The sequence below is a fragment of the Sus scrofa genome, chromosome 2 (assembly GCF_054392235.1).
Source record: "Sus scrofa isolate SSC_HxYL_T2T_F1_AM1 chromosome 2, Sscrofa_HxYL_maternal_Yorkshire_Landrace_v2.0, whole genome shotgun sequence".
NCBI classification, from domain to species: Eukaryota; Metazoa; Chordata; class Mammalia; order Artiodactyla; family Suidae; genus Sus; species Sus scrofa.
This window is the reverse complement of record NC_139384.1, coordinates 102742378-102767949: the sequence shown is the minus strand read 5'-3', so window position 1 is coordinate 102767949 and position 25572 is coordinate 102742378. Positions and strand designations below refer to the sequence as shown.

The following is a 25572-nucleotide window of genomic DNA, read 5'->3' as shown; positions in this document are numbered from 1 at the left end:
ACAGACTTTGCACTGGAATAAACTTGGGATTTAAATTCTGGCTTTTTGTCTTAGTAACTATATGTCTGAACAACATTAATTACCCTTTCTATTCCATCTGTAAATGGATTGAGTGATACCTCTTGGTTTATATCGATGGGCAGATTAAAATTAAGAGCATATATCAAGTCCTAAGTAAAATACCTATGTCAATACATGTTGTAAATAAATAATTGCACAAATAAATAAGTAGACACAAGGGTCTTCGAGTTATTTAAAAAGATAATGGTAGTTTTATTCCCATCTTTCTTTTGTCGTAATTTTGTGAAATTTCAAAGCTTTAAATTGCCTGTCTTTGGAAAATGACTATGTATTGGGAACAAAATGCGTAGAAGTCACTTTAATGCTTTGCATACCATGTTTTACAAGTATATAAATATAGGAAAACTAGTGGCATTAATATTATTTTAATAAAAATATTATTAATTTAACCAAAACCATTATAGAAGATAGGAGCTATGTTAGTTTTTGAAAAATATGACATCATAACATACTTCTGAACCACAGATACCTAAATTCATTTCTTTACGTTTTTATGTTTGTGATTATTGTAAGACACTGTTATTTTGATCAAGTATTTTAATGAATGATGAACGGAAATGAACAGTGAAACAAATAATTCCAGTATTTTCACATCTAATATAGATGGTCAAAGATTATAGGTTTTATCCTGTAAAACACTAAATTCCTATTCTTCTATATCCAGGTATGACTTAAATCCAAAAACAAAATATAAGAGATTCTGAATAAAATAAAGAATTTTAAAAATAAGTGGTGTTTATAAGGAAGTGAAAACAAGAATTTATACACACATAAATTTAATAAGAAAATTGCATAAGTCCAGTGTTATACTGAATATATCCAATTATGCTTTCAATAAGTAAACTAGCCACAAATATTTGTCTTTTTTCAAACCTAGTTTTCTTCACTTTTTTAAAGTTTGTTGAAGTATAGTTGATGTACAATGTTGTGATAATTTCTGCTGTGCAAGAAAGTGATTCAGTTACACATATACACACATTCATTCTTTTCCAGATTCTTTTCCCATATAGATTATCAGAGCATATTGAGTAGAGTTCCCTATGTTATACAGCAGGTCCCCACAGGCCAGTCATTCCATATACCATGGTGTGGAGTTTGGGGTTGACATATTGAATTTTTCTTAATATAGTTTTGCGCAACATTTTCAGAACCTATATGAATTAAATAATGTAGTCACCGAATTGCACCAAACAGTAGCCACTCTTTAAAGCTGGGGCAACAGTGACAGTTAAATTCAGTTTCTACTTTCATGGAATGTACAGATTAGTGGGAGAGAAAAACAAGAATTACATAATACCTAGCTGCAGGATATGATGAGTACCATGAATGAAAACAGGAGGGAACCATGACAGGGGTAGCTGTTCTGTTTTGGTAGTTTAAGGAAGTGACATTTGGACTCTGGCTAGGAGTATATAGAGTAGGTACCAAACAGGGAGGCCTGCAGAAATAAGAATTTTACAAGGACAATGTGCTCAAGAATATACAGACCCTTTGTCCTTAAGAATCTTAATATTAAGTGGATGAGTTCTTATTGCTGTATAATAATCACTGCTGAGGTTTTTAGGATGATCACTTCCCTTTTAACTTTGACAATATGAGATCAAGACCTGTTGATGGCAAGAATATTTATATTTTAATAATCCATCAAAACTATTTTGTTATACTTTTTTTTTTTGCTTTTTGGGCCGCACCTGTGGCATCTGGAAGTTCTTTGAATTGGAGCTGCAGCTGCAGCTGCTGGCCTACACAGCCACAGCAACGCCAGATCCAAGGTGCATCTGCAGCCTACACCACAGCTCACGGCAATGCTGGATCCTTAACCCACTTGAGGAAAGGCAGGGATCAAACCCGCATCGTCATGGATACTAGTAGGGTTTCTTAAAACTGAGCCACATCAGTAACTCCCCATAAAGGATTTTTAAAATACCCAAATAGACTTTAATTTTTGCAAATGTAGCAAGAAGTCAAAGAAAAACAAAGAAAAATAATCGTTGGGAGTTACCATTATGGCTCAGTGGTAAGGAACCCGACTAGAATCCATGAGGACTCAGGTTCAATTCCTGGCCTCACTCAGTAGGTTTAAGGATCTGGCATTGCCTTGAGCTGTGCTGTAAGCTGCAGACGTGGCTTGGATCCCATGTTGCTGTGGCCATGGTGTTTACAGATAAAAAATATCTCCTATGTTTTAGAAATTTGAAATGGTATACTTTAGTGATGATTTTTGTCTTAGAAAGCATTGCCTAATATCAATGTAAGATTACTTTCCTTGAATACATAAAATAGGAATTAATCCAGAATTCCAATAGGACAGGAGAAGGATAACAAACCTCAGGCTGTCACCTTTTATGAAAATTTTATAAAGTTTTGAAAAAAGAAGAAAGAAATCTATCATGGGTTGTTGAAAGTTTTATATTCAGAATTAATTGTATAATGTAAATCCAAGATACATAACATTTAAAATCTACCCATATATAGAGGGATATAAGTGGAAGTACCATAGCTGTAAACACTTGAGTATAGATAATTATTTTAACTTAATTTCTCCCATTCTTTTTAAAGACATGACAGCAAGTACAAAAAACAAACAAACAAACAAAACCAGAGTATTGTGCAGGTATATCAATAGCCCTCAAGGAAAGAAACGATTCCAGCATTACTACAGGATGAAGTCTTTGCAACAATAAACACAAAAAATTGACTGAATGACAAAACAGAATTGGATTTTCTGTGTCTGACACAGAATTTCGATCTTCAAATAGATGCCTCTGGGTATATTTTTCCAAATGTTGCCCAACAATTTTATTCATAAATATCACACTTTGAAAATTCACCTGCTGTACCTCAAAATGATAATCTAATAAAGGAAGGACAGAAAAAATACTGCAGGATGCTCAGATAGACCTCCTAGGACTTAACTAAATACATCTAACAAATTGAATCAGATTATCATTACTTGACAGCTTTGTATTTGATTACAAATAATTACCAAAACACCCAGTAAGATCTTGCTTTTCAAATTATGTAACATTCCATTACACACTAACCTGCATATGTCCAGGGACTAAAATTTAGTTTTGCATTTATTCTCCAGGCTAAAACTCACTCTAATATTTCCTCTCAAAAACAAAGATATAGCACATAGGGATCAGAAGAGTTTGGGAACAGGATAACTTGATTTCATCCTTGTAACATTTAGAACTATAGTACATAATTGAGAAATGTTGTATTTCTCTCAGACTGTAAATATCAGTCTTTTCAAACATCACCCCATCCTCACCCTTGTTAAAAAAAAAATGAGAAAGAACCCAAAAAGTATGTACAGTACAGAAAAACAAAAATCTCTCTATAAGGAAACACTAGAAAAGAAGTCATCCTAGTACTCAAAGGCTGGAACATAGTTAAAATGTAATTTGTGGGCTAGTCATTATTCTTTACACATGTTACTATGGCATTTTTGGGTGCTTAGGTGAAGTTTTGGGTCCGAATATCAAAGTGAGGCTGAGATGGTTATTTCATAATGGAGAAATTATAGGCCACAAATCACTGTGGTTCTTCTTTTATCAAATTCACTGAATAGCAGAGATAAATGCTTTTCTCAAATAGAAAGAACAGAACACAGTTTCTGATCTTTTACCAAATGTGCACTATTTCTCATGATTTCCTGAAATCCAAAGGGTTTCAAAAAGTTGCAGTAAAATTTCACTGGCAACCGTGGAGCTGAGCTGGTTAAGACACTAACCCCTGGGGCGCGCCTAGCTGTAGTTGTCACCTCCTTCAGCAGATTTAGAAGTATTCGCTTCCAGCAGCATGTAACACAAAGAGCCTAGTGCTTTTCTTTCTTTCTTTCTTTTTTTCTTTTTAGGGCCACACTGGGGCATATGCAGGTTCCTAGAGGTCAAATTAGAACTGGAGCCGCTGGCCTTCACCACAGCCACAGCAATGCCAGATCCTAGCCGCGTCTGCTACCTACACCGCAGCTCACAGCAACGCCAGATCCTTAACCCACTGAGCAAGGCCACCGGTGGAATCTGTGTCCTCATGGATGCTAGTCAGAGTCATTCCCACTGAGCCAGGATGGGAACTCCCCTTGTGCATCTTCAAAGCATTCTTATTCAACTGAAGGAAGGAGGTACAACGGATTTCTTTCCCGGCTTGGCATATTGAATTGTAGGTGCATTGGGCACATCCTGATAAGCCAGGACAGCTTGTTATTAAAATGCAGATGGTGACTCACAGAAACATAGAAAACAAAGATTTGGATTCGAGAGGCGGATGAGAATGGTGAAGTGGTAAGATCAAATGTTAGTGCCCAGGGAGAGATTAAAAAGAGTAAAAAGGATAAGATTCCTATAGATAGAATTGAAGGCAGGTAAAGAAATTCTGTCTTCAAGGGAACTAGAAATAAGTCACAAATTAAATAAAAGAGTAATCAGAGAAAGAGAATAAAGACTTGGGGCAAAGAAAATAACCTTTCCCAAGCAGGAGCTGGTCAAGGGAATGGATACCTAAGAAAAGACGTTTTAATTTGGAGCCTCACATCATTAATAGTCCTTAAATAATTGTGGTGGGTGGTAGAGAGAATGACAAATTGCAGCTATTCCAGATAGAGCAGGTGCCAAGAAGGAAATAACAGCCACAGAGCAGCTCCTCCCAGGTTATAGTGCACTCGACTTTGAGCCTATCTTAAACCCCAAAGAGCTGTTAAGATGGCCAAGGACCTAAAAATAAATTTCCTAATAGTTACCTTAATAGCTTTATCTGGTCAATAATACACATTCTTTTTAGAGCTCTAACGGGAATGGACACATAAAGTATCCAACTTAAAAATAAATTGACTTGAAGAATATGGTTCTATAAAAAGAAGTAGAGCCAGACAAAGTCAGTAAATTCAGTCCTAAAATTCAAGGAAAACAGGAGCAGGGACAGAAAATAAACTATTCTGACAAGAAAAATGGATAGAACTATACTTATATAAGGGAGCCTATAAATACTCAGCACTATTATCTAACTACAAAACACCAAAGAAGTGAAACCTCACCTCTTAGCTCCAAGAAATCCAAGGATATTTGCGGTAGTTTGTTAAAAATAAAATTCACTTTACATTTTTTTGGTATACTCAGACATGCAATTTTTAAAACATCCATAAAATGGCTATTTGCTGTATAAATGTTGCCTCATATCCACTCAGCAGTAACTTAATAATGCCATTTCCTTTCCCATTAGAGTTATTGCTGGTTCTACCGTTGTTAATAGTTGTCGGCTTAACAAAACATGGGCACTTTCCTGCAGGGTTTAATATAAAGGATGTTCTCAGTCCCACCCCTTTAAGTACTTAATGCAAAGTTTCTGACCGAGGTCACAGGACCCTCAAGGGTGTATAGAATTCAGGGGATCTACGTTTTTTGATGAAAAAAAATAGCATGTTTATTTTTACTAATGGCTACATGAACCTTAGCTTTTCCATCCATTACAAATAAAGGCAACAGCCAATCCTCACATTAGCAACACCAGTGACTATCACTAATAGACATCACAGGTATGTTTATACCACATTGTCTGTTGGACAGAGCTGGAAATACCATTTACATCTTTCACTAATAAGGAGCTATAGTAATCCTGCCACCACCTCTGTTATGTAATGTTTTAATAGATAAGCACATGCATTATTTTGTCACACATTTTAAAATATTTTGTAATTACTTTGTGCTTTTGTTCATTTTATTTTATGGACTAAAAAAGCCTTATTCTGAGAAGGGCCTCTAGGCTTCACAAGACTGATGAAAGTGTCCATAATGCAGAAAAAGTTCAGAACCCTGAATTATTCACTTCCTGGTTTCAAAAGATATTTTTCCTTCCTGTGTAATAGAGATGGAACTTTTGGAAAGAAAAACTATTAATGATCCATTTTCATTAGATGTCCACTTTTGGCTTTGCTTCTGAATGTTGTTCTCTAGTTCCATTTATACGAAAATAATAAGAAAAATAGCAGAGAATGATACTATTAAGCAATGTTTTTGTCACTGTGTTTACAGGAGTTTTTATAAGCAGGGTTGAGGTTTTTTTTTTTTTTTTTTTTTTTTTTAAACCCATTGCTGATTCTCATCAGCTGTGCAGGTTTAGAAAGTTTGTAACAAGACCTGCACTGCTGGTAAGAATACAGGTCACTGTTCATGTCTAACTCTAATATGTATTCTGAGTTAGAATATGTATTTTGAGTTAGACATGAACAGTGACCCATGTTTAACAGAGAGAAAAGAGATAAACTAAAAAATTATCCTCCTCCCCTACCCAGAGGCTCTGATCTGAAGTGGAATACATCCAGTCTTACCAGGACCTTTTCAATTTTCTCAAAACCAGTTGCATAAAATTTTATAATCAATTTAGGTATTTGGGTTGCCAGTGACATAATCCCAGCTGCTTTAGAAAATGATAGTTTGTGTATGAGTTAACCCAAAATTTCCAGTGGTCCAGAATCATAGCATCAAATACAAAGTATATGTGGATTACTCATTACATGTGAAAAAACAAAAGGAATGCTAATCTATTCAGCTTTATTTTCAGTCAATGTTCACATTAGTTTGAGAGCATCACGGCATTGTCACTAAACATGTAATTAAGTCTGTTTTTGAATTTAGTTGTTATTTCAGAATATACTGATACCTAGGTTTGTTTTAAGCAGTATATGCTTCCCAGGCTCATATGATTCTATCATTTACTTGGCCTTCTTTCTTTAAGGAGGATAAGTTTGCACAGATCCCTGGATGTTGAACTGGGATGAAAAGGTACAAATGACTGGTCATCTAACAACCTAGATCTTTTGCAACATGACTGTGACAGTAGCATTATGCTCAATGCTGAGACAATTATCAAAACATATACTGCATGGTCTTTGACATTAAGACATTTGGAATAGTGCTCTGATGTACATTTTTCTGGCCTTTGTGATTATAGATTATAGAAAAGATGTATCTGCTCAATTTACCTTATTAAGAGGGATGTTTTCAAGATTAAAAGTGAACCAAAACTATAAAGAAGGCTTATGTACCACTTGAGTCTCTGTCTTACTTTCCCATTCTCCCTCTCTTCCTGTTTCCAGGTCACATGGATGTTCATAAAATTTTTGCTTTTCCCTAATTTTTTACTGTTTGCTCCTTTACATGAATGATAAATTTCAATGTATTGAATATTCTTCAATTACAACAATATTTGTACTTGAGATGGCTTTTTTTTACATTTTTTTAATTACTCAAATGAATTTATCACATCTGTAGTTGTGTAATGATCATAACAATCCAATTTCACAGGATTTCCATCCCATAACCCAAGCACATGCCCCCACCCCCCAAACTGTCTCCTCCAGAGACCATAAGTTTTTCAATGTCTGTGAGTCAGCATCTATTCTGCAAAATTCCATCTGTCCTTTTTTCAGATTCTACATATCAGTGAAAGCATTTGATGTTGGTGTCTCATTGTATGGCTGACTTCACTTAGCATGATAATTTCTAGGTCCATCCATGTTGCTAAAAATGCTGGAGATGGCTTCTTTTATTTTTTTTTTCTATTTTATTTTATTTTTTTATTTTTTTCATTTTTTTTAATTACTCAAATGAATTTATCACATCTGTAGTTGTATAATGATCATAACAATCTGATTTCACAGGATTTCCATCCCACAACCCGAGCACATCCTCCCACCCCCCAAACTGTCTCCTCCGGAGACCATAAGTTTTTCAATGTCTGTGAGTCAGCATATGTTCTGCAAAGAAGTTCTGTCTGTCCTTTTTTCAGATTCCACATGTCAGTGAAAGCATTTGATGTTGGTGTCTCATTGTATAGCTGACTTCACTTAGCATGATAATTTCTAGGTCCATACATGTTGCTAAAAATGCTGGAGATGGTTTCTTTTAAAGAGTAGCAAATAGTGCTCTGGCTTGCACATGAAAAGGGTATTTATAACACCAAAAAAGTGATAAGCTTACAATTGTATCTGAGAAGGAAAAACAATTCATTTAGTGCCTCTTAACTCTTTTTCCTAGCATTGCAAAATACTAGCTTTTTATACACATTTAACTTTTTGAGCAGTCAGGTGGGTTTTATCCTAGGAGCGTGAGTTCACTCACTATGCAGAACACTACAAAAGTCCTCACAGAACCATTAACTGTGCTCTGGTGTTTGGTCTACTCATAAAAAGTAAAACAACTTTTTTATCTTCTGGGGATAATGGCATTGTTGCCTGAAAATATGACAGAGTAATGTATAAAATTCTGTCAAATAAAATGGATAAGCCAGTCTAACAACAACAACAAAAAAATCGTTTTCCAAGTCTGGTCATAAGTACTCAGATTTTTGTTTCTAATCTGCCCTGAAAGAGTTTTGTGGTTCTGGTTTCACTGTATCAACTGCAGGACTGCCTTATTGCCAAGTACCAGTAATATGGGAAAACCGAATTTTCAAAAAAAAATTTTTTTTAAGAAGTACCCCTTAGAGAAAAAATAAACATAAATCATATACATTTCCTCATTTCCACCAGTTTTAAAATACATGCCTTTCTATTGAAGCATATCAACATCTGAATTTGGGATACATCTTAAAATCATTGATATGTTAATGGTACATAAGAAAATGGAACACAATAGGGGATCTTTGTCTCACTAAAATCTATTAAATTAACAACAAAACAGTGATTTAGGCAACATTACCTTTCCAAAAAAATGTACTGCCATCAAGCATTTATATTAAGCCAAGCCATGCAAGTAGTGATTTTTTATTTTTAAATCAATAGAATAAAAATATGGATTAATACTAAAGCAAATGATGCATGCATTCATGCTAACCAATTCTATTTCCTATTGTGAGTAAGAATACTTTAGTATTATTTATGTCAGGCCCCATCTGTAAAAGCCTGTGTATTTGGCCACAGATTAATTATTCTTCCCAAATATAGTTATGTGTTTAGAAGAATTTAAAACTGATAAGATCATTATACAGCATTTCTTACACACACACACACACACACACACACCCCTACCTTAATTAGAAAGTGGTTTCATTACCTCTTTCTAGACACATTTCTGTATCATTAGGTGGTTTCTGTTGACTCTCTCTGTACATTTAGCAACAGGTGATAGCATCTCCGAAAGTACAACTTGAAAAACTGTGGACATTGCAATTATTTTGAATGACCTTTATGTCTTTAAAATTTTTTCTGACTACAAAGTTTTATTTATATATATATATTTATATGTATATTTTATTTATATATATATATTTATATATATTATTTATATATATTTATATATATATTTTATTTATATATAAATATATATATATATATATAGAGAGAGAGAGAGAGAGAAAGTCATATATAGTTATATATATATAACTTAAAAAGAATACTCGGATATATATAGTTATATATATAATACCGGAATTTAAAAAGAAAACTCAAAAAAAAAAATTAAGTTTTAATTTCTTTTTCTTTTGAAAGGAGTCCTTTTAAATCCATTAGTTGCAAGATGCCACCAGAGGCTACCCTTACAATATTTATTTATTATTACCTTGTTCTTTGTAGAGAATGTCTTCGGTGTACCTGGTTGGCCAAATCCCATTTCAGATCTGAAGTTTTGCAAGGATAGACATTGTCTCTTCACTGTGTTTCCCTTCCTCGTCTCTGTAACAACTACAATCCCTTTGTGGATAGATTGGACATTTGACAAACCCAGGCAGTTGAGTGGCTAAGACTTCTTGAGAGAGCTAGAGTAAATAATCTTGGAGAGGGGAAGAGAGAGAGAGAGAAAACTGAACTTTTTTTTAATTGCAAAAATTTATAGGCTTGGTCTTACACTTTTTAACAACACATAAAGTAAAAAAGAGTGACTGTTTTACATTCTAGTCACAGCCTCTCTACTCCCAAGAATATAATAGTACATACAGTTTTTGAAATTCCAGGAGCTGGCTAGCCAAGTAAATTGTCAACAAGGAAGCTTTTATTACTGGTCAAAATGATTTTTTTTTTTTAAGTATTCTACCCTAACCAAAGAGTATTGATAGAAGTTAAATACTGCAAAAAATCATATTTCAGTTCATAATTCATCTTATAAATTAGTCATAGACTTATGAAAAATGGGAGTTAAAACTGAATTTTAAGAGGATTACAAGGTATGTAAAATAAATATAATCAATTGATTTCTTCATATTTACTTTTTAATCTATTAGCACAGATAATAAATATTGGGTCTACAGTAAAGTGAATATGTGAGAAGAGAAATATACTTGGGGAATGCACGTGTATGTGCAAATGAATGTTGAATTGGTATTTGTTTATATTTCTGTAGTGATTATTGTACACCTAAAATTCCAAGCTAATGAAAACAAAAATTAATAGCGACTGCAACAGCTTTCTGGGGTTAAAACACAAAGTTCTTGAGAAAGCAATGACACAAATTTTGGAAATTATAAACTTTTATTTTTGTATCCTAAATTAGATTAATGTTGTGATACTTACCCAGATGCTAATTTCTTGTTTGAAGACACTAACACAGAAAACAGTAGCTTCCACAATTTAGCCAGAGGCATTTTGTTAAACAGAAAGAATGCCCTGTGTCACCACTGGCTTTCTTATAAACACAAATATGAAAGCAGTTTGTATATTGTAGAGAGAAAGTAAAAAGCCAGGGAGAGAGGAAAATTAAAGCTGTAGAAATCCTTCAGGTAGGCAGTTCACCAGACCTTTCCTATGGATCTCCAGTTATAAAGTGATGCTAACTTTAAATTAGTTTCTGCTAAGTTACTCCCAGCTGTATAATCATGTTGAACCTTAAAAGACCAAAGTGTGAAATATTATGCCTCTGCCTTGCACAAAGAAGAGGTCGAACAAATTCTAAAACATTGAATGAATAATAATTGATGTCAAACCTTGAGTCTATAAGCCATGGCAGAAACAGTGGTGAAGAGCACAAAGTGAGTTAGATAAGTACTCTACGTCTTTATAAAGGTAATGGCCAAGTGCCCTTCTTGTCATTCTGATCACTGCTTAAAACATGCAGCAAACAGACTGCCCCCAGCACATTGTAACACAGTGTTTATGATGACCCTTTTGTAATAGGTATACCTGAGGCCAAATCTTGGCTCTGTGACTTTTGGGGACTTAATTACCCTCTCAGAGCCTCAGTTGCCTTAATTAAAATTGGGAATGAAACTACTCTTCATGGGGTTCTCTTTTTATTTTTTTATTTATTTATTTATTTTTTTTTTTGCTTTTTAGGGCCACACTTGTGGCACATGGAGGTTCCAGGCTAGGGGTCGAATTGGCGCTACAGCTGCCAGCCTACGCCAGAGCCACAGCAACGCAGGATCCGAGCCGCATCTGTGACCTACACCACAGCTCACTGCAATACAGAATCCTTAACCCACTGAGCAAGGCCAGGGATCAAACCCGCAACCTCATGGTTCCTTCTTGGAATTGTTTCTGCTAAGCCACGATGGGAACTCTCATGGGGTTCTTTTGAGGTTGAAATCCCAGACATATTTTTCTTTGCAGTAAATGTGTACAGGTTTCATTTTTATTATTCAGGAATGCCTGTGAGAGAAGAGATCTATACTTTTGGAGCAAAGAAGTTTCTTCTGAAACTGTCTCTTCATTTTAGTTTGTTTATTTGACACATCATAAGAAACCAGTATTCATCCATGGTCTTCTTATATCTCAAAATCAGATCGTAAAGAGTGTCGGCTAGGTGCCAAGGGGCATTTCATGATTTTTTTTCTTCCAATTCATTCCCCCTGTGTCCTTGGAAATCTAAAACAGTGTGTATTAACATTCTTTTCACATGGAACAGAAAAATAAGTCATGATGAAACAAAAAAGTTTATGCTAAAGATATGGGAACCAGATATTATTCAATTTGGGGGGAAATGGTTTATTATTTTGCATTCAGTTATGGACTTGGGGAAATGAGATTTCTTTGATTACTGCAACAAAATTGCCTCCAGCTAAAACTGCATCTCCATCTAACCTAAAGATAGGATTACTCAGATATTAAATTGAGAAAAAACTTGATTATAAAGGCCCTTTTCAGAGCTGTAATCTGGTTTATCAGAGTGTTAATAGGAGACTTTTCCATAGGAGAGATCCCTATTTTGTACCACAATGAAGAAAACTACCTGCCAGACACAGACCTATTTTAAAAAGAGATTATTTAATTAGTTATTTTTATTTCCAGTGAGTCTGGGAATATACTGTGGGGAATCATTTCATTTTCATTCATTATCAGAAGCTATAGTTTATATTTCCCCCAGGCAGAGATTTATCTGACAATTTGAGTGCTTTAGTGACAGAATTATCTGATGATGAATACGGTATTAAGGAGGCACCAAGTGGCATGACATTTTGAGTCATTTCAGAAACTGTTCGTGATTAATAATTGTGCTTATTATGTATTTTAATTTTTATTCAAGACTGTTTTGTCTGGGAAATGAGAATAGATGTTCTACTCTTATTTCCTGAATAAGAAGTGAATGCATTTAAAATCTGGTGGAACTGGTGGTAGGTTTAAATCTTGCATCTTCCAGAAGTCATAGTGGAAGTCGACACCTCCCATCTATTACTTTTAACTCTAACATTTGCTTTAAAACAACAAAATAAGAACCATAGCAACTACAGTGTAAGAGTCACCATTCAGTAAGGGCATATTGATTGCTGTGTGGTTTATGATGTGCTTACCATGTATTGTTTCTAACCTAAGGAACAACGCTAAGATGGGTGTTATTCTCCCAATAATGTGGATGATTAACTCACAGTTTCCATATTTTGCTATATATTAGTATCACTCAGATTTTTAAAAAATACAGATATCTGGAACAGCATTTTCATTCATGCCCTTAACTAAAATTGAAATGAAAATAGTCTTGAACTGATATAATAGAAAATTTGCCAAGACTCAATAAGTTACTTTACACGCTTCACAAGTCACCTGTATAGTACACTTAATTGTTACCTTTTTCCCAGACTAAATTACTTACATTTGCAAATTGTATGGTCCTATGAAATTACAGACCTTTAAATCTATTAGTATAAAATGAGTGGTTCTAATTTTTTTTAATCTTTGCATCTGAGCAGATAATTTCTGAAAGTATAGTGGCACCAAGGATATATTGTCATAACCCCCTACATGAACAGTTTGTAGTTCACATAGTCATTTTTTTTTCTATTTCTAATGAGGTTTTTAGTAAGTGAAAAAAAAAATTCAACTAATGAAATATTTTCTTAGTAATGCAAAGAAATTTATATTCCTGGCTCCATTTATTTTTATGTAACATATCACCTCTGTATATTAAAAATAATATCTATATCCTAAAGACTAAATTACAAAATAACAATAACTGCTTTTAATATTTTTTGACACATTTGAATAAAGTGAAGGATTCCTAAGACAAGCAAGTCACTATTTTCCTCATTTGTGCAGGAAATTCTAAAGGTAATAATTTTTCCATCTTCATTTTAGGTTAATGACTGTGCTGTATTTTGTGTTTGTGACTTGTTGGCCCTTACTAACTCCTGATTAATCTTGTAAATACATAACTAGGATAGTGAGCTATCCAACTTGAATGAGATGGTAAGATGAAAACTTCTGGAGAAGCCAGTTTTTCACATAATTCCAAAATAAGAGAAACTTTAAGTTCTTTTTAATTAAAATCTTAAGAAAAAGCATGAGATTCTAGTTTTGAGTTTTTTAAGATTTATAATGTCCTAATGGGCAGTCATAGGATTTTTTGTAGTTTAATTTTATATTCGTCATTGATTTTTAATGTAAGTTTTTAAGAAGCCTATTTATTTGTTTAATCATTAGATCAAACCACATAATGATAATATATTTTGTTTGAACATATCAGAAAATAGCAATATATCCCATTATGCATATTTTGTTGAACATAGCTAGTAGTCCATACTCTTTTCAGCAGCTAAAGATTTTTTTTTCTTCTTTTTTGACTGTGTCCACGGCATGTGAAAGTTCCCCAGCTAGGTGTCAAACCTGTACCACAGCAGTAACTAGAGCCGCTGCAGTGACAATGCTGGATCCTTAACCAGCTGTGCCACAAGGGAACTCCAGCAGCTAAAGATTCAAATCCAGATTTATAATTTTTAAATACTTTTACTTATCTGAAATGTATGAGTGCATTATTAAGTAGCTGATACATACTTTAGTTATTTTTTCTACAAATATTGTTCAACAAAAATGAACATTTAACCTGAACATAACATAATATCAGAATCTATGTATCATTATATATAATAACTTTGAAGAGAAGCAGAAGTTAAATTTCCTATTTTAATAGGCTGACCTATATTCATTATATTATAAAACAGATCTCACATGAATCTTGTGTAAGAGACAATATATGAAAAACTGGCTTAGCTTCTACAGGTTTGTTATCAAATTTTATTCAATTCTTCAGGAATGTTTTTTCTATAAAATTCATAAAGCATGCTTTGTTTTAGTAGCTTAACATTTGTTTTTGTTTTTATTTATTTATTTATTTATTTAGTCTGCCTTTTCTAGGGCTGCTTCTGTGGCATATGGAGGTTCCCAGGCTAGGGGTCTAATCGGAGCTGTAGCTGCCAGCCTACGCCAGAGCCACAGCAACTCAGGATCCAAGCTGCGTCTGCAACCTACACCACAGCTCACAGCAACGCCAGATCCTTAACCCACTGAGCAAGGCCAGGGATTGAACCTGCAACCTCATGGTTCCTAGTCGGATTCGTTAACCACTGTGCCACAACAGGAGCTCCTTAACATTTGTTTTGTTTAAACTTCTATGTTGGATTTTCCCTTTCAGAACTACCAAACCATTGCAAGTAATATATGCAAAGCATTTGTGATGCTTTATTCTCTAGGAATGTTCAATTTATAAATGTGTTATTTTCAAGACTTCATCCTCTGTCTCAGTTCTATACTGGAAGTATAAAAAATATTTTATTTTTTATTTAGTTTGGAAAGATGAAAAACAAAAAAGCTGAGGTTGTGATATGGGCTTAAATTACTTGGGAGAACTTGCAGTTCCCTTCTCCAACCCTAATGCCTCTCTGACCAATGAGTGCTGTCTACTTATTTTCTGTATGACAAACAGCTCTCCATATTTTTAGGAGTGAATGTACATGTTGATATTTCTAAAATTCATAATCAGATCATCTGCCGTGCACTTCTAGGCTCCATTTTGCTTTCCATCCTTTGTTCCCCCAACTTTCCTAAGGATTTCCTAACATTAAAGAGGCTTCCTTATGTGATACCTTGTCATCTGCAGTGGCTTCCTATTTATTCTCTTCTTGCTTAGTTTCTTTTGACCTTTGGAACACTGAGACTTCATACTTGACCTGTGATAACATCCAATGTGAAGAAAAGCATAGCTACATTGCACAGAAGAAAATGGCTAGATAGCTGATATTTGGATTTAGGACAATGATTTATCTCTCAAATAAAAATCTGTGTTTGACATGCCAGGCATATGGCTTTATAACAAAACATCAGAGGCAATGCCTTGCAGTACTTATCCTGATAGGCATTTAGCAAAAAACTTAACAGATGTAAATAACTTTTAAGCGTGGAAAAATGTCTTATGCACAGCAGTATTTGAATATTTACATTTGGTATTCGATTCATATTTCTTGAAGCAATGGAGTCCCACATTTAGCATTTACCTTGGCATTATACCCCTTTTTAGTTCTTTCTTGTGCAGATTATGTTTTGTCAGAAGCCAGGAATAGGTATACATCTGCAGGTTTTTGAATTGCAGGCTTTTGACTCTACAGACAAATGTTTCATCAAACCATGTTGTTATCTTCATAGTTGGTAGAAGATGAATTGTGCAGTGTATAAGTGGAATCCTGAGTACAAGTTACTGAGATCTTGCCTGGCTGCAAATACACTCAGTGCTTGAAAAGCCCATATGCTTTCCTTTTTTGAAAGAAGGCATATTAAACAAAATAAAATGCACTCTTTGATTGTCCTGTGGCAGTTCTGTTAACTGTGATAGAATGATAGTATTAGATTTTCTTGACTTTTGTGAATTATCTGAATACAAATTTTGGCTTTTGGATACTAGAGTCCATAGGCTCTGCTATTTAAATAACACTATCATTCTGTATCATTATGCTCAAAAATTAGCTTGGGGAAATATTAATGGACAATTCCCTGTTATAATTCAGCTTATTCATGAGTTTAATTTTTCCTGAATTTACAACAATTGATTTAAAATGATAGTACATCATAATTGACTTGAGATAACACAATGTGAAAAAAAGCATAATCACATTTTTACAGGAAAAGAGATAGATGGCTGATAATTGAACTGGTAGCTTTGTGAATGCTGGTTTTCATTCTAAATATGATATTTCTCCTACCCCCAAGAGCTAATTCTTACATATTTCAAGCATTCCAGCATACTAAGACAATATTTCTGATTTTAACTCCCACCTAGTATGTTGAATCCTTAGAGTGATAATATCCACATTCAGGAGATTAATTCAGTTTCACTACAGGAGGAGAAGTAATTCCAAAAAAAGCAATGATTTATTTTAATTTACATTAACCCACGATATTGAGAATTGCCAATTGTAAGGCACTGTGCTAAGTGCTCTGGAAACATAAATAATGCAAAAGGCATGGTTTCTACCTTTAGGTAGAAGTTCATTATCTAAGAGAAAAAATATGTAGAACTAGTTGTTGCTCATCACTTGTCTTGGGCACTGCTGAGCTTCCCAATATTGAAAAAAGTAGGGTACAGTTCTTAATAGAATGGAGGAGATTCTTCAGTGGCCCCCTATCGAAGAATCAGCCTTCAAGATGGTGAAGAAAATTAGCATTTATCAAGGGTAAGCAGCCCCTCTGATGCAAAGAGCATTTTCTCCAAAGTACACATGCATTTTCTGTGAATTCCAAATAAGCTTGACTAACTTTTGAAAACTATTTTGATGATTTTGCAAGTATTCGCTTCCCCTAGCAGTATGACTCCGGCTGTATGTGAAATCTGTGTCCACACTGAGAGAAGCATTCTCTCAGTGTGGAGAGAAACAAACATCACCAAATGCCATTTTCACACTCAGTCCTGTTAAGGTGATTATTCCCAAGGCAGTGAGGGGCAGCTGACCCCCAGGAATGCTCCACGTGGGGTGGGAGGCAGGTTGTGAGTGAAAGGAAGGCTGTTGTGTGTCCATCCATGTTCACATTCTCACATCATGTCCAGAGAGCTCCTTCCCAGCTCCCGTGGCTCCCACTACCAACCCAGTGCATCCAAACCCTATGCCCGAGATCAGCCTTTTTTATGCTTCCAGTGGTCATTCTGTCCCTTGTCATCTTTCCTCTGGCAGGGCTTCCTAATCCCAGAAAAATGAAGCATGAGAGAAATCAGCAAGTGTGGGGGGATGAGGGGACTTAAGTGACAAAACTTATAAGAAAAAAACCTTCAAGGGCTCCTTTTTTTTTTTTAACTCCTGGGCCCCAAAGTGAGAAATAGTGGCTTTGATCCCTCCTCATCAGTTTAGAACCTATTCTCAAGACAACTCTAAAATAGAACACTAGGAATAAGAGAAAGGCTGCGGTCCAAGTGGCACAGAGGGAAGTTTATGCTTGAATCAGCATTCATTTCTGCAGTGCTGGAGGTCATCAGTAATTCCTTCGCCAGGGCTTGTGCTCAGCACAATTATCGTGCTACGCTAAGCACCGCATAGGACTCACTCTCCTGCAAGAAGATGAGATGCTCAGAGAAAAGAGAGGACGGGAAATGTTTAAAGATTTGCTTCTTACATGGCTTTAATTTGAAATCCTTTCATTCTGAAGAGGTCTGGATATTGAGACAGAACCAATGACAGCAGTACCTTCCTTTATGGATTCAGCCGAGCATCTCCCTTATTTGAAAGGCTTCATCAGCACACTCAGGAACAAGATGTGAGACATCTCGAGGCACTGCTTCCTTGTCAGCTGCAAGATCAATAGACTCCAGATGCCATCCTTTGCCACATTCCAGAGAATGAGTTCGCAGAGTGAGAAGGACTTTACTTTGAAGCTCCTTTATTCGCCTGGACCTGGCAAAGGCAGAGAAGCTTCTCAGGGGAGGGCGCATGAGACTTGGCCCCAGCTGGTCCAGCTGCTCTTGCTCAGCCTGCCAGGTGACATTGCTCACTGGCTCAGTTAATCTGAACAGCAGGGCCCCGGGTCAGAAGGCATTTCCAGGCCACTCAGACAATTCAGGCAAAGCAGTTATTTAAATGATTATGTAAATGACGCCTAAAAGCCTCTGGTGATCGATGTTGATGGGACTCATTAATTTAGGATTATTGTTGAACCTGACAAAAGCAAGCACAATACCAAAGATACATAAACACAGATCTAATTGTCAGAAAATGTAGACTGCCATATTCTACTGCCATGTTCGACAGTCACCAGATTGCCACTGGGCCCACTCCAGGGGTAAGAGTGGACAATTTCAGAAATCCTTGGTTGCTGTGTGGCAACTAGTTGAAAATAAAGTAACCCACTTAACTCTCAGTCCATTTTTTTTTAGTCACTGAAGAAATGTTCTTCCTCTTTGCTCAGCATATAAACAATTTCTAAAGGCCCTTGTATCTGTGTACTCTTGAAAGACTAGATGAAATACTTTTTTAATTGAAAACTAAATGACATAAGTAAAATGTGATGTTGGCTGTATTTTTTACTATTTGTTTGCCTTTTATGTTTATTTTAAGAAATTAATTTTCTCCTAAAAAGGAGGCCCACTGCTGAGTACTATGAGGGCTATAATCCCTGTTGACAAAGGAGGGGGAGGGTCTGCAATTGTGAGACAACAGAGACAGACACACATACAGGAGCTGTGGGTAGGGCAGAGAAGTTCTGGGTGTGGCTTCAGCATAGAAGCAGGTTTTCACCTTTCAGCCCAGTCCTGGCTGCCTGGTAGACGTGAATGTAGTTGGCCAAGTGCTACGTAACAATAGCAGGTAGGACAAAATCAGGTCCTTTCAAATTGAATCCAACAGCAAGAATAATTTTTTTTTTTTTTTTTTTGTCTTTTTGCCTTTTCTATGGCTGCACCCTTGCAGCATATGGAGGTTCCCAGGCTAGGGGTCTAATCGGAGCTGTAGCTGCCGGCCTACACCACAGCCACAGCAATGAAGGATCCAAGCCGCATCTGTGACCTACACCACAGCTCACAACATCGCCAGATCCTTAACCCACTGAGCAAGGTCAGGGATCGAACCCCAAACTTTGTGATTCCTAGTCAGATTCGTTAACCACTGTGTCATGAGGGAACTCCAAGAATATTTTTTTGATAAAAATCTTAAGAGAGGAATTAGCTTTATCTATGAGACATGGCCAATCACTTAGTTGGGAGGTGCTCTCTGCTCTTGGCTGTCTGTCACCCTTGAAGGTACTCCATTGCTCTCCTTCATTCTATACCTAATTATTACTGCCTCTGCTCAATTTTAACTTCCAAATATGCTTTGAATTCTTCCTCTTTTCCATTTTTCTTTCAGACCTGCATTATTTTTCACCTGGACTGTGGTAGCAGCTTGCCATTTGGACATGGTCTTGTCCCCTCTTAAATCCCATGCATTAAATGAAAATATGACCATAGTTAGAATCCTTCAAACACTTCCCATCACTAATAGAATAAGTTTTTCTCAGCAAGCTCTTCAGCAAAATAATCTAGTGTCTCTGCAACTTCACTCCATCCTTAACCATCCCCTGACCAACCTGCCTTAGTCTAGTAAATTTTTTATATTTGATAACTTTAAGGAACACCTTTAATTTTTAATGATTTTAATCTTTTTCCATTATACCTGGTTTACAGTGTTTTGTCAGTTTTCTACTGTATGGCAAAGTGACCCAGTCACACATACATATATACATTCTTTTTCTCACATTTTCCTCTATCATGCTCCATCATAAGTGACTAGATATAGTTCCCAGTGCTATTCAGCAGGATCTCATTGTTTATCCATTCCAAATGCAATTGTTTGCATCTATTAACTCCAGATTCCCAGTCCATCCCACTCCCTCCCCTGCCCCCTTGGCAACCACAAGTCTCTTGTCCAATTCCATGAGTTTATTTTCTGTGGAAGGGTTTATTTGTGCCAGATGTAAGTGATATTGTATGGTATTTGTCTTTCTCTTTCTGACTTACTTCACTTAGTATGAGAGTCTCTAGTTCCATCCATGTTGCTGCAAATGGCATTATTTTGTTCTTTTTTATGGCAGAGTAGTACTCCATTGTGTATATATACCACATCCTCTTAATCCATTCATCTGTCAATAGACATTTAGGTTATTTCCATGTCTTGGTTACTGTAAATTTGTATAGTAATATTGAACTGCCTCCACATTCCTAATCATACCAGGCTGTCCCCCTTTTTCCTTCACTATATCAGTGCCTTCTCTTTCCCAGGAATCCTTCTCTGAAGCCCAAGCTGGGTTGTAATTCCCTTTTCCATTCTCCCTTGAATCCCATGCCTCCAGCATCACAGTGTCTTCATATTATATTACAATGTTTTTATTTCTGTGTGTCTCTCCCACTGCAGTAAAAGCTCCTTCAGGAAACTAGTATAGTAGCCAACTCCTGCTTCTCACTCAGAGATCAGATTTAGTGTTACTCCTCAGAAAGGCCTTCTCTGATCACCTGGCATCCTCACCTGGTTCATCCTTTTTTTCTTCACTGACCACCTTTATTTATTTAAGTGTTTATAGTTTGCCTCTCCACTGGAATCTGACACCTGAGCTTTCTGCCTAGAAAAGCACCCGTATAGAATGTCTTTAATAAATTGGCTTTTTTTTTCAAAACTGAATTAAGTGAATGGATGAATAGATCAATGTAGAGATGGGCATATAGTAAAAGGTCAATAAATTAGGACTGAATAAGCCAGTCCATATTAGATAAACAGTATATAGGTCAATAGTTGTAGCAGGTCAATTTTTTTAACACCTGTAAAGAGACACAGACCACCACAATACCTCAGTGTTTACTTCTGTAACCCACTGCTGCAGACTATTGTCTACTATTTTAGTGTGTCCCAATTTATGGAAGCTGTGTCACACTCTGAGTACCACTAGTGATATCCTGCATGTTTCCTTCATGTTAATTCTGGCCTCCATCCTAGTATGTGTATGCACACATCCCCAAATAAAATCACAGCAGACAGAAAAGATTCAGAACCAACTTTTAAAGAATGACTGACCTCTTTCACTCTGTCATTTGATATTATTTTCTTTTGGCACAGATGAGCATCTGACTTAAATTCCAGACTCATCTTTTATGAGTTTAACTTCCCTCCTCACAGGTTTCTTCACTTATGAAATAGACATGATAACTTTTTTCCTTGAAATACTATTTTGATTATGGGAGAGAACACATGTGGATGCACTTTTCAAACTTCAGAATGCTCATCTTACACTGTTTTTCATTAGATACTATTTCATATCCTTGCCTCATTTATTCATAGTGATAGCAACACACATCTCCATATTACCTTTTTTTTTAAGCATCTTATTGTTCACCGCTTAAGGTCACTTAATCTTAGGTGTATAATCATTTTCATTCTGAATTGCAATGCCTTCATTAGTTTTTATAACTGCTGTATTTAATAGGACATTGGGGAAGTGGATAGCACAGGCAAAAGGAAATTGGATTTTGAACCTTTTATTATGATGACATCCATTTGATTGTGGTCCAAATGATTAGTGAAGAAAAGCTGCTGTTGTGACAACTTTCCAGTGTGAAATACAGTGTAAGACTTGGATTTCCTTATTAGTTTAGTGTTTAGGAATATTCAGCACATATATATTGAGCTCTTCCTGTGTCCAAGCTAAGCCACTGTGATCATCTCAGAGTGCAGCAGTGTAAGATCCAGTGCCTGCTCCACAGGAGCTAAAAGGCCAGAGTCACCCCTACTCTCAAGAGAAACATGCAAGTGACCTTGCAGACCCAAGCTCATTATTAACAATTTATTCTTGTAAAGGCAAAGTACTGTTTACCTTTCATTACCTCACAGTTGGTGAATTAGGTGTCACCATAACCACAGTTTTTAAAATGAGAAAAATTGAGAACCACTCAATTTTTAAGGAATTAAGCTGATAGCTCACATGCTCACCCTTTGGTTAAGAACCTCCTATAGAGTGGTGTTCCTACTACTGGGATTCTCTGATTGGCTACATACAATAGAGTATGTAAATGAATGTTGCAAAAATTTGTTTTAAAAAAACCTTGTGAAATTGAGGGTGAGAAAAGAAATATTCATCCATTTGACATCACAACAAGGAGGCAATTCATGTGAAAATGCTTTGGAAGCTGTGAAGCCCTATATAAATATACCTTATCAGGGTATTTTTTTGAATTATATTTTGTTTGAATGAATGACTATTGGTGGTGTGATAAAGATTAGGAGCCTTATGGCAGAGTAAAAAAAAAAAAAAAATGGAAATATATGTTTTAAATTTCTTGGTAGTATTTGGCCAGTGTGTGAATGCTGCCTTTTGCAGCCATTGTGTTTGCTAATACGGTAGCTAGTAAGGGGAAATTGGTAGGTTAAGAGTACTAACAACATAGACATACTAATAGTGCGGTGAGGTCTAATTTCTTTTAAAATGGTTACAAATTCAGTGAGGATATCCAGCTCAGCATAAGTTCATAAGCAGTACACAGCTAAATGGTACAAAGTTCTCTCTAAGGCTATCTTGCAGTTTAATTAATCAAAACTGGCTCTCTAGCTCTGTCGTTACACTGACTGGCCTACAATAAATGGCCTCCCTGCCTGCTGCATTTTTGCATCCAAACATTGTACAAATCAAGGACAAGCATCCTTGAGACTCTTTTTAATGGCAAGAGTCTTAAAAAGCCAGCTTCCTGCAGTTGCTTAAAATCAAAGTGTCATCATGAAAGTTTCTTAGTGCTTTTTGAAATCTGTAAAGATCTTGAAGTTTGAAATGCAAAACAAAGCATGAATTCAAAGACTCAACATTTGCGATTTCAATGTTAATTTTTTTGGAATGTGAAAATCAGATCATTATTTGTGACTCTTAATATAGAGATTCTAAAAATGAGTGCTTTCTTAATTTAATGATATGGTACACCTTTATTAAGTGCTAAAGAGTTCTAAATACATGCTTTAGACAAGATATTTCTATCCACATTTAATTTAACAAGTGAATGATTTGTCAGTTGTCAATCACGAAGGTGCAATTTTTGCTGTGTTAGTCATCTTTACTGATAACTATTGGTTAAGATGACTACTTATCCGCATATTTTTCTTTTTACAAAGTGTTTAAAGGTTTTAAATCCAATGGAGGAATGTTAATAAGTAATATGCTTAGAGATACTTATTATCTGAGCATGGGATAGAAAAAAGAAACATGTTTATGCTTAGAGAAAATAATGGTTAACAGTGAGAAATATCTGTGTAAATTTTTTCGAATACTATAGCCTAGCAGCAGACTTTCATATTTTCATATTTTCCTTTCGTATTTCCTACCTCAATCTGAGTGTAAACATTTAATTGCTGGATTTCAGTAGTAATTAAGTTCTAAAATATACTTGATGGCAAATACTGATCAAGTTGACTTATATACAGTAACATTTAATAATAGCAATATACTCCTTTCATATTTTCAGGAATTCTGGTGCATTATTATGTATTTTCAATAGGGTTATTATATTTATTACACAAATCTAAATTGGCAAAACACTGAATATAGTTATATATGAAATGTTAATGAAATTAAGAAAACCACATATTATTTTTCATTATATCATATTACTTTGAATTTCCAAAACTGAACTTAATATAAGTGTTATTTCTGGTGAAATTTTGTGAAATAATTAGGAAATTCAAATATATATCTTATATATCATACATATTATATATATATATTTACTGCTTATCTAATTTTTACCTTGATTTACCTTCATTTCTAAGTTTAAAATCTAGACACATTTTATATTTGAGAACATGTACTGTGAGTTTATTATACTTTAATCTTAGCATTTTAAATTTTTATTAGGAAATTTTTCTTGAATTTCCAAGTTGCAAATTTAAAGAAAAATAAAACAGCTAATATGTCAGTGCAGAATCCCTAGAGCTGTGAATTTTGAATTAAAAATATTAGAAATGTAAATACATTAATATTTTATTTACTGAGTAACATTTATACTGCTCTGAATAATGCCAGAAAGTATACCTGCTTACTTTATAAAAATAATTTATCTACCTATTTTCTATTTCTTATAGCATATCACAAGTTATTATAATAGTTTTAAATGTTGACAGATTTTACATATTGCCCTTTTTGTGAATGCATAACTGACAGTGGTTATAAAAATTTAAGTTAAGCTCTTACAGTAGTGAGAAATGCTAAGTTAATACGAAAATAACTTTGATACCAAACTCAGATATAGACAAGTCAGGAAATAATGGATCAACAGATATTTATTGAGGAATTATGATTTATGAGGTGTGTTAATGGGAATATAATGTATGGGATAGACCTTTTAAGGACATCACACTTTTGTTGATATGATCAGCAAAAGTAACACCATACAACACAGAATCCTAGTACAGAGGGTCATGTCTGTTCAGCTGCCAAATTCAAAGCCAAGAAAGAAGAGACTTGAGAAGTAAGAATTACTTCCTTCATGTAGCTATCAATAACAAATCTAAAGTATGAAGGGCTTAAATGGTATGATGGTCCAAATTAAAATCTCCTAAAAATACCTTCCATCTAGTCCAATAACCGCATTTCTATACAGATTATTTCTCGTACATTCACTTTTTTCCCTGATTTTTTTCCCAGAATGCTCAGGCCCACTGGGAATTGAAGGTGGAATCATATCAAATCAGCAAATCACAGCTTCCTCTACCCACCGAGCTCTTTTTGGACTCCAGAAGTGGTATCCCTACTATGCACGTCTTAATAAGAAGGGGCTTATAAATGCCTGGACAGCTGCAGAAAATGACAGATGGCCATGGATTCAGGTAACAGATGGGATGGGATGGGACAAGGTTTATTGCCAAGGAATGACCAGAGTCATTCCAAAAAGAAGATTGTGAGTTTGCCCAAAGTGTGACTTTTCTTCATGGTCACAGAGGAAAGGATGATTTAGCTAGAGTCCACACTGGCTATAAAAACTGAAACTCTGGGAAATGTGAACATTCATTTCCATTCCATTAAAATGTATTAATCGAGTTAAAGATGTTAAAATTCTTGAGTTATAGATATTACTATCTTGAGGTACACTGTTTTCATTAACACTGTGTTAACATTTAGCAGCAATTTTTGGTACTTCAAGTATATAAATATTGTGTCTTTTCCTTATATGTCTTATAAATGGTTCTAGATGTGCAAATATAAAATATGCAGTGTTTTATGATAGTATCTGAAATATCTTCTGCACCCTCTTTCAATAGCTGAGAATGTTTCAGTTCCTACTCTTATTTATTATCATGAAACAGATATTTTTC

General features: G+C 35.1%; 1 protein-coding gene across 2 annotated transcripts in view; it reads left to right on the top strand.

The window, feature by feature from the left end:
- The window catches only part of EDIL3 (EGF like repeats and discoidin domains 3), a 431432-nt gene that overhangs the window by 255370 nt on the left and 150490 nt on the right, over window positions 1-25572 (top strand). For both annotated transcript variants that reach the window (XM_021084514.2, XM_005661542.4), the window contains one exon: window positions 24905-25086. In XM_021084514.2, coding sequence (XP_020940173.1) covers window positions 24905-25086 — 182 coding nt within the window. The remainder of the gene's footprint in view (window positions 1-24904; window positions 25087-25572) is intronic.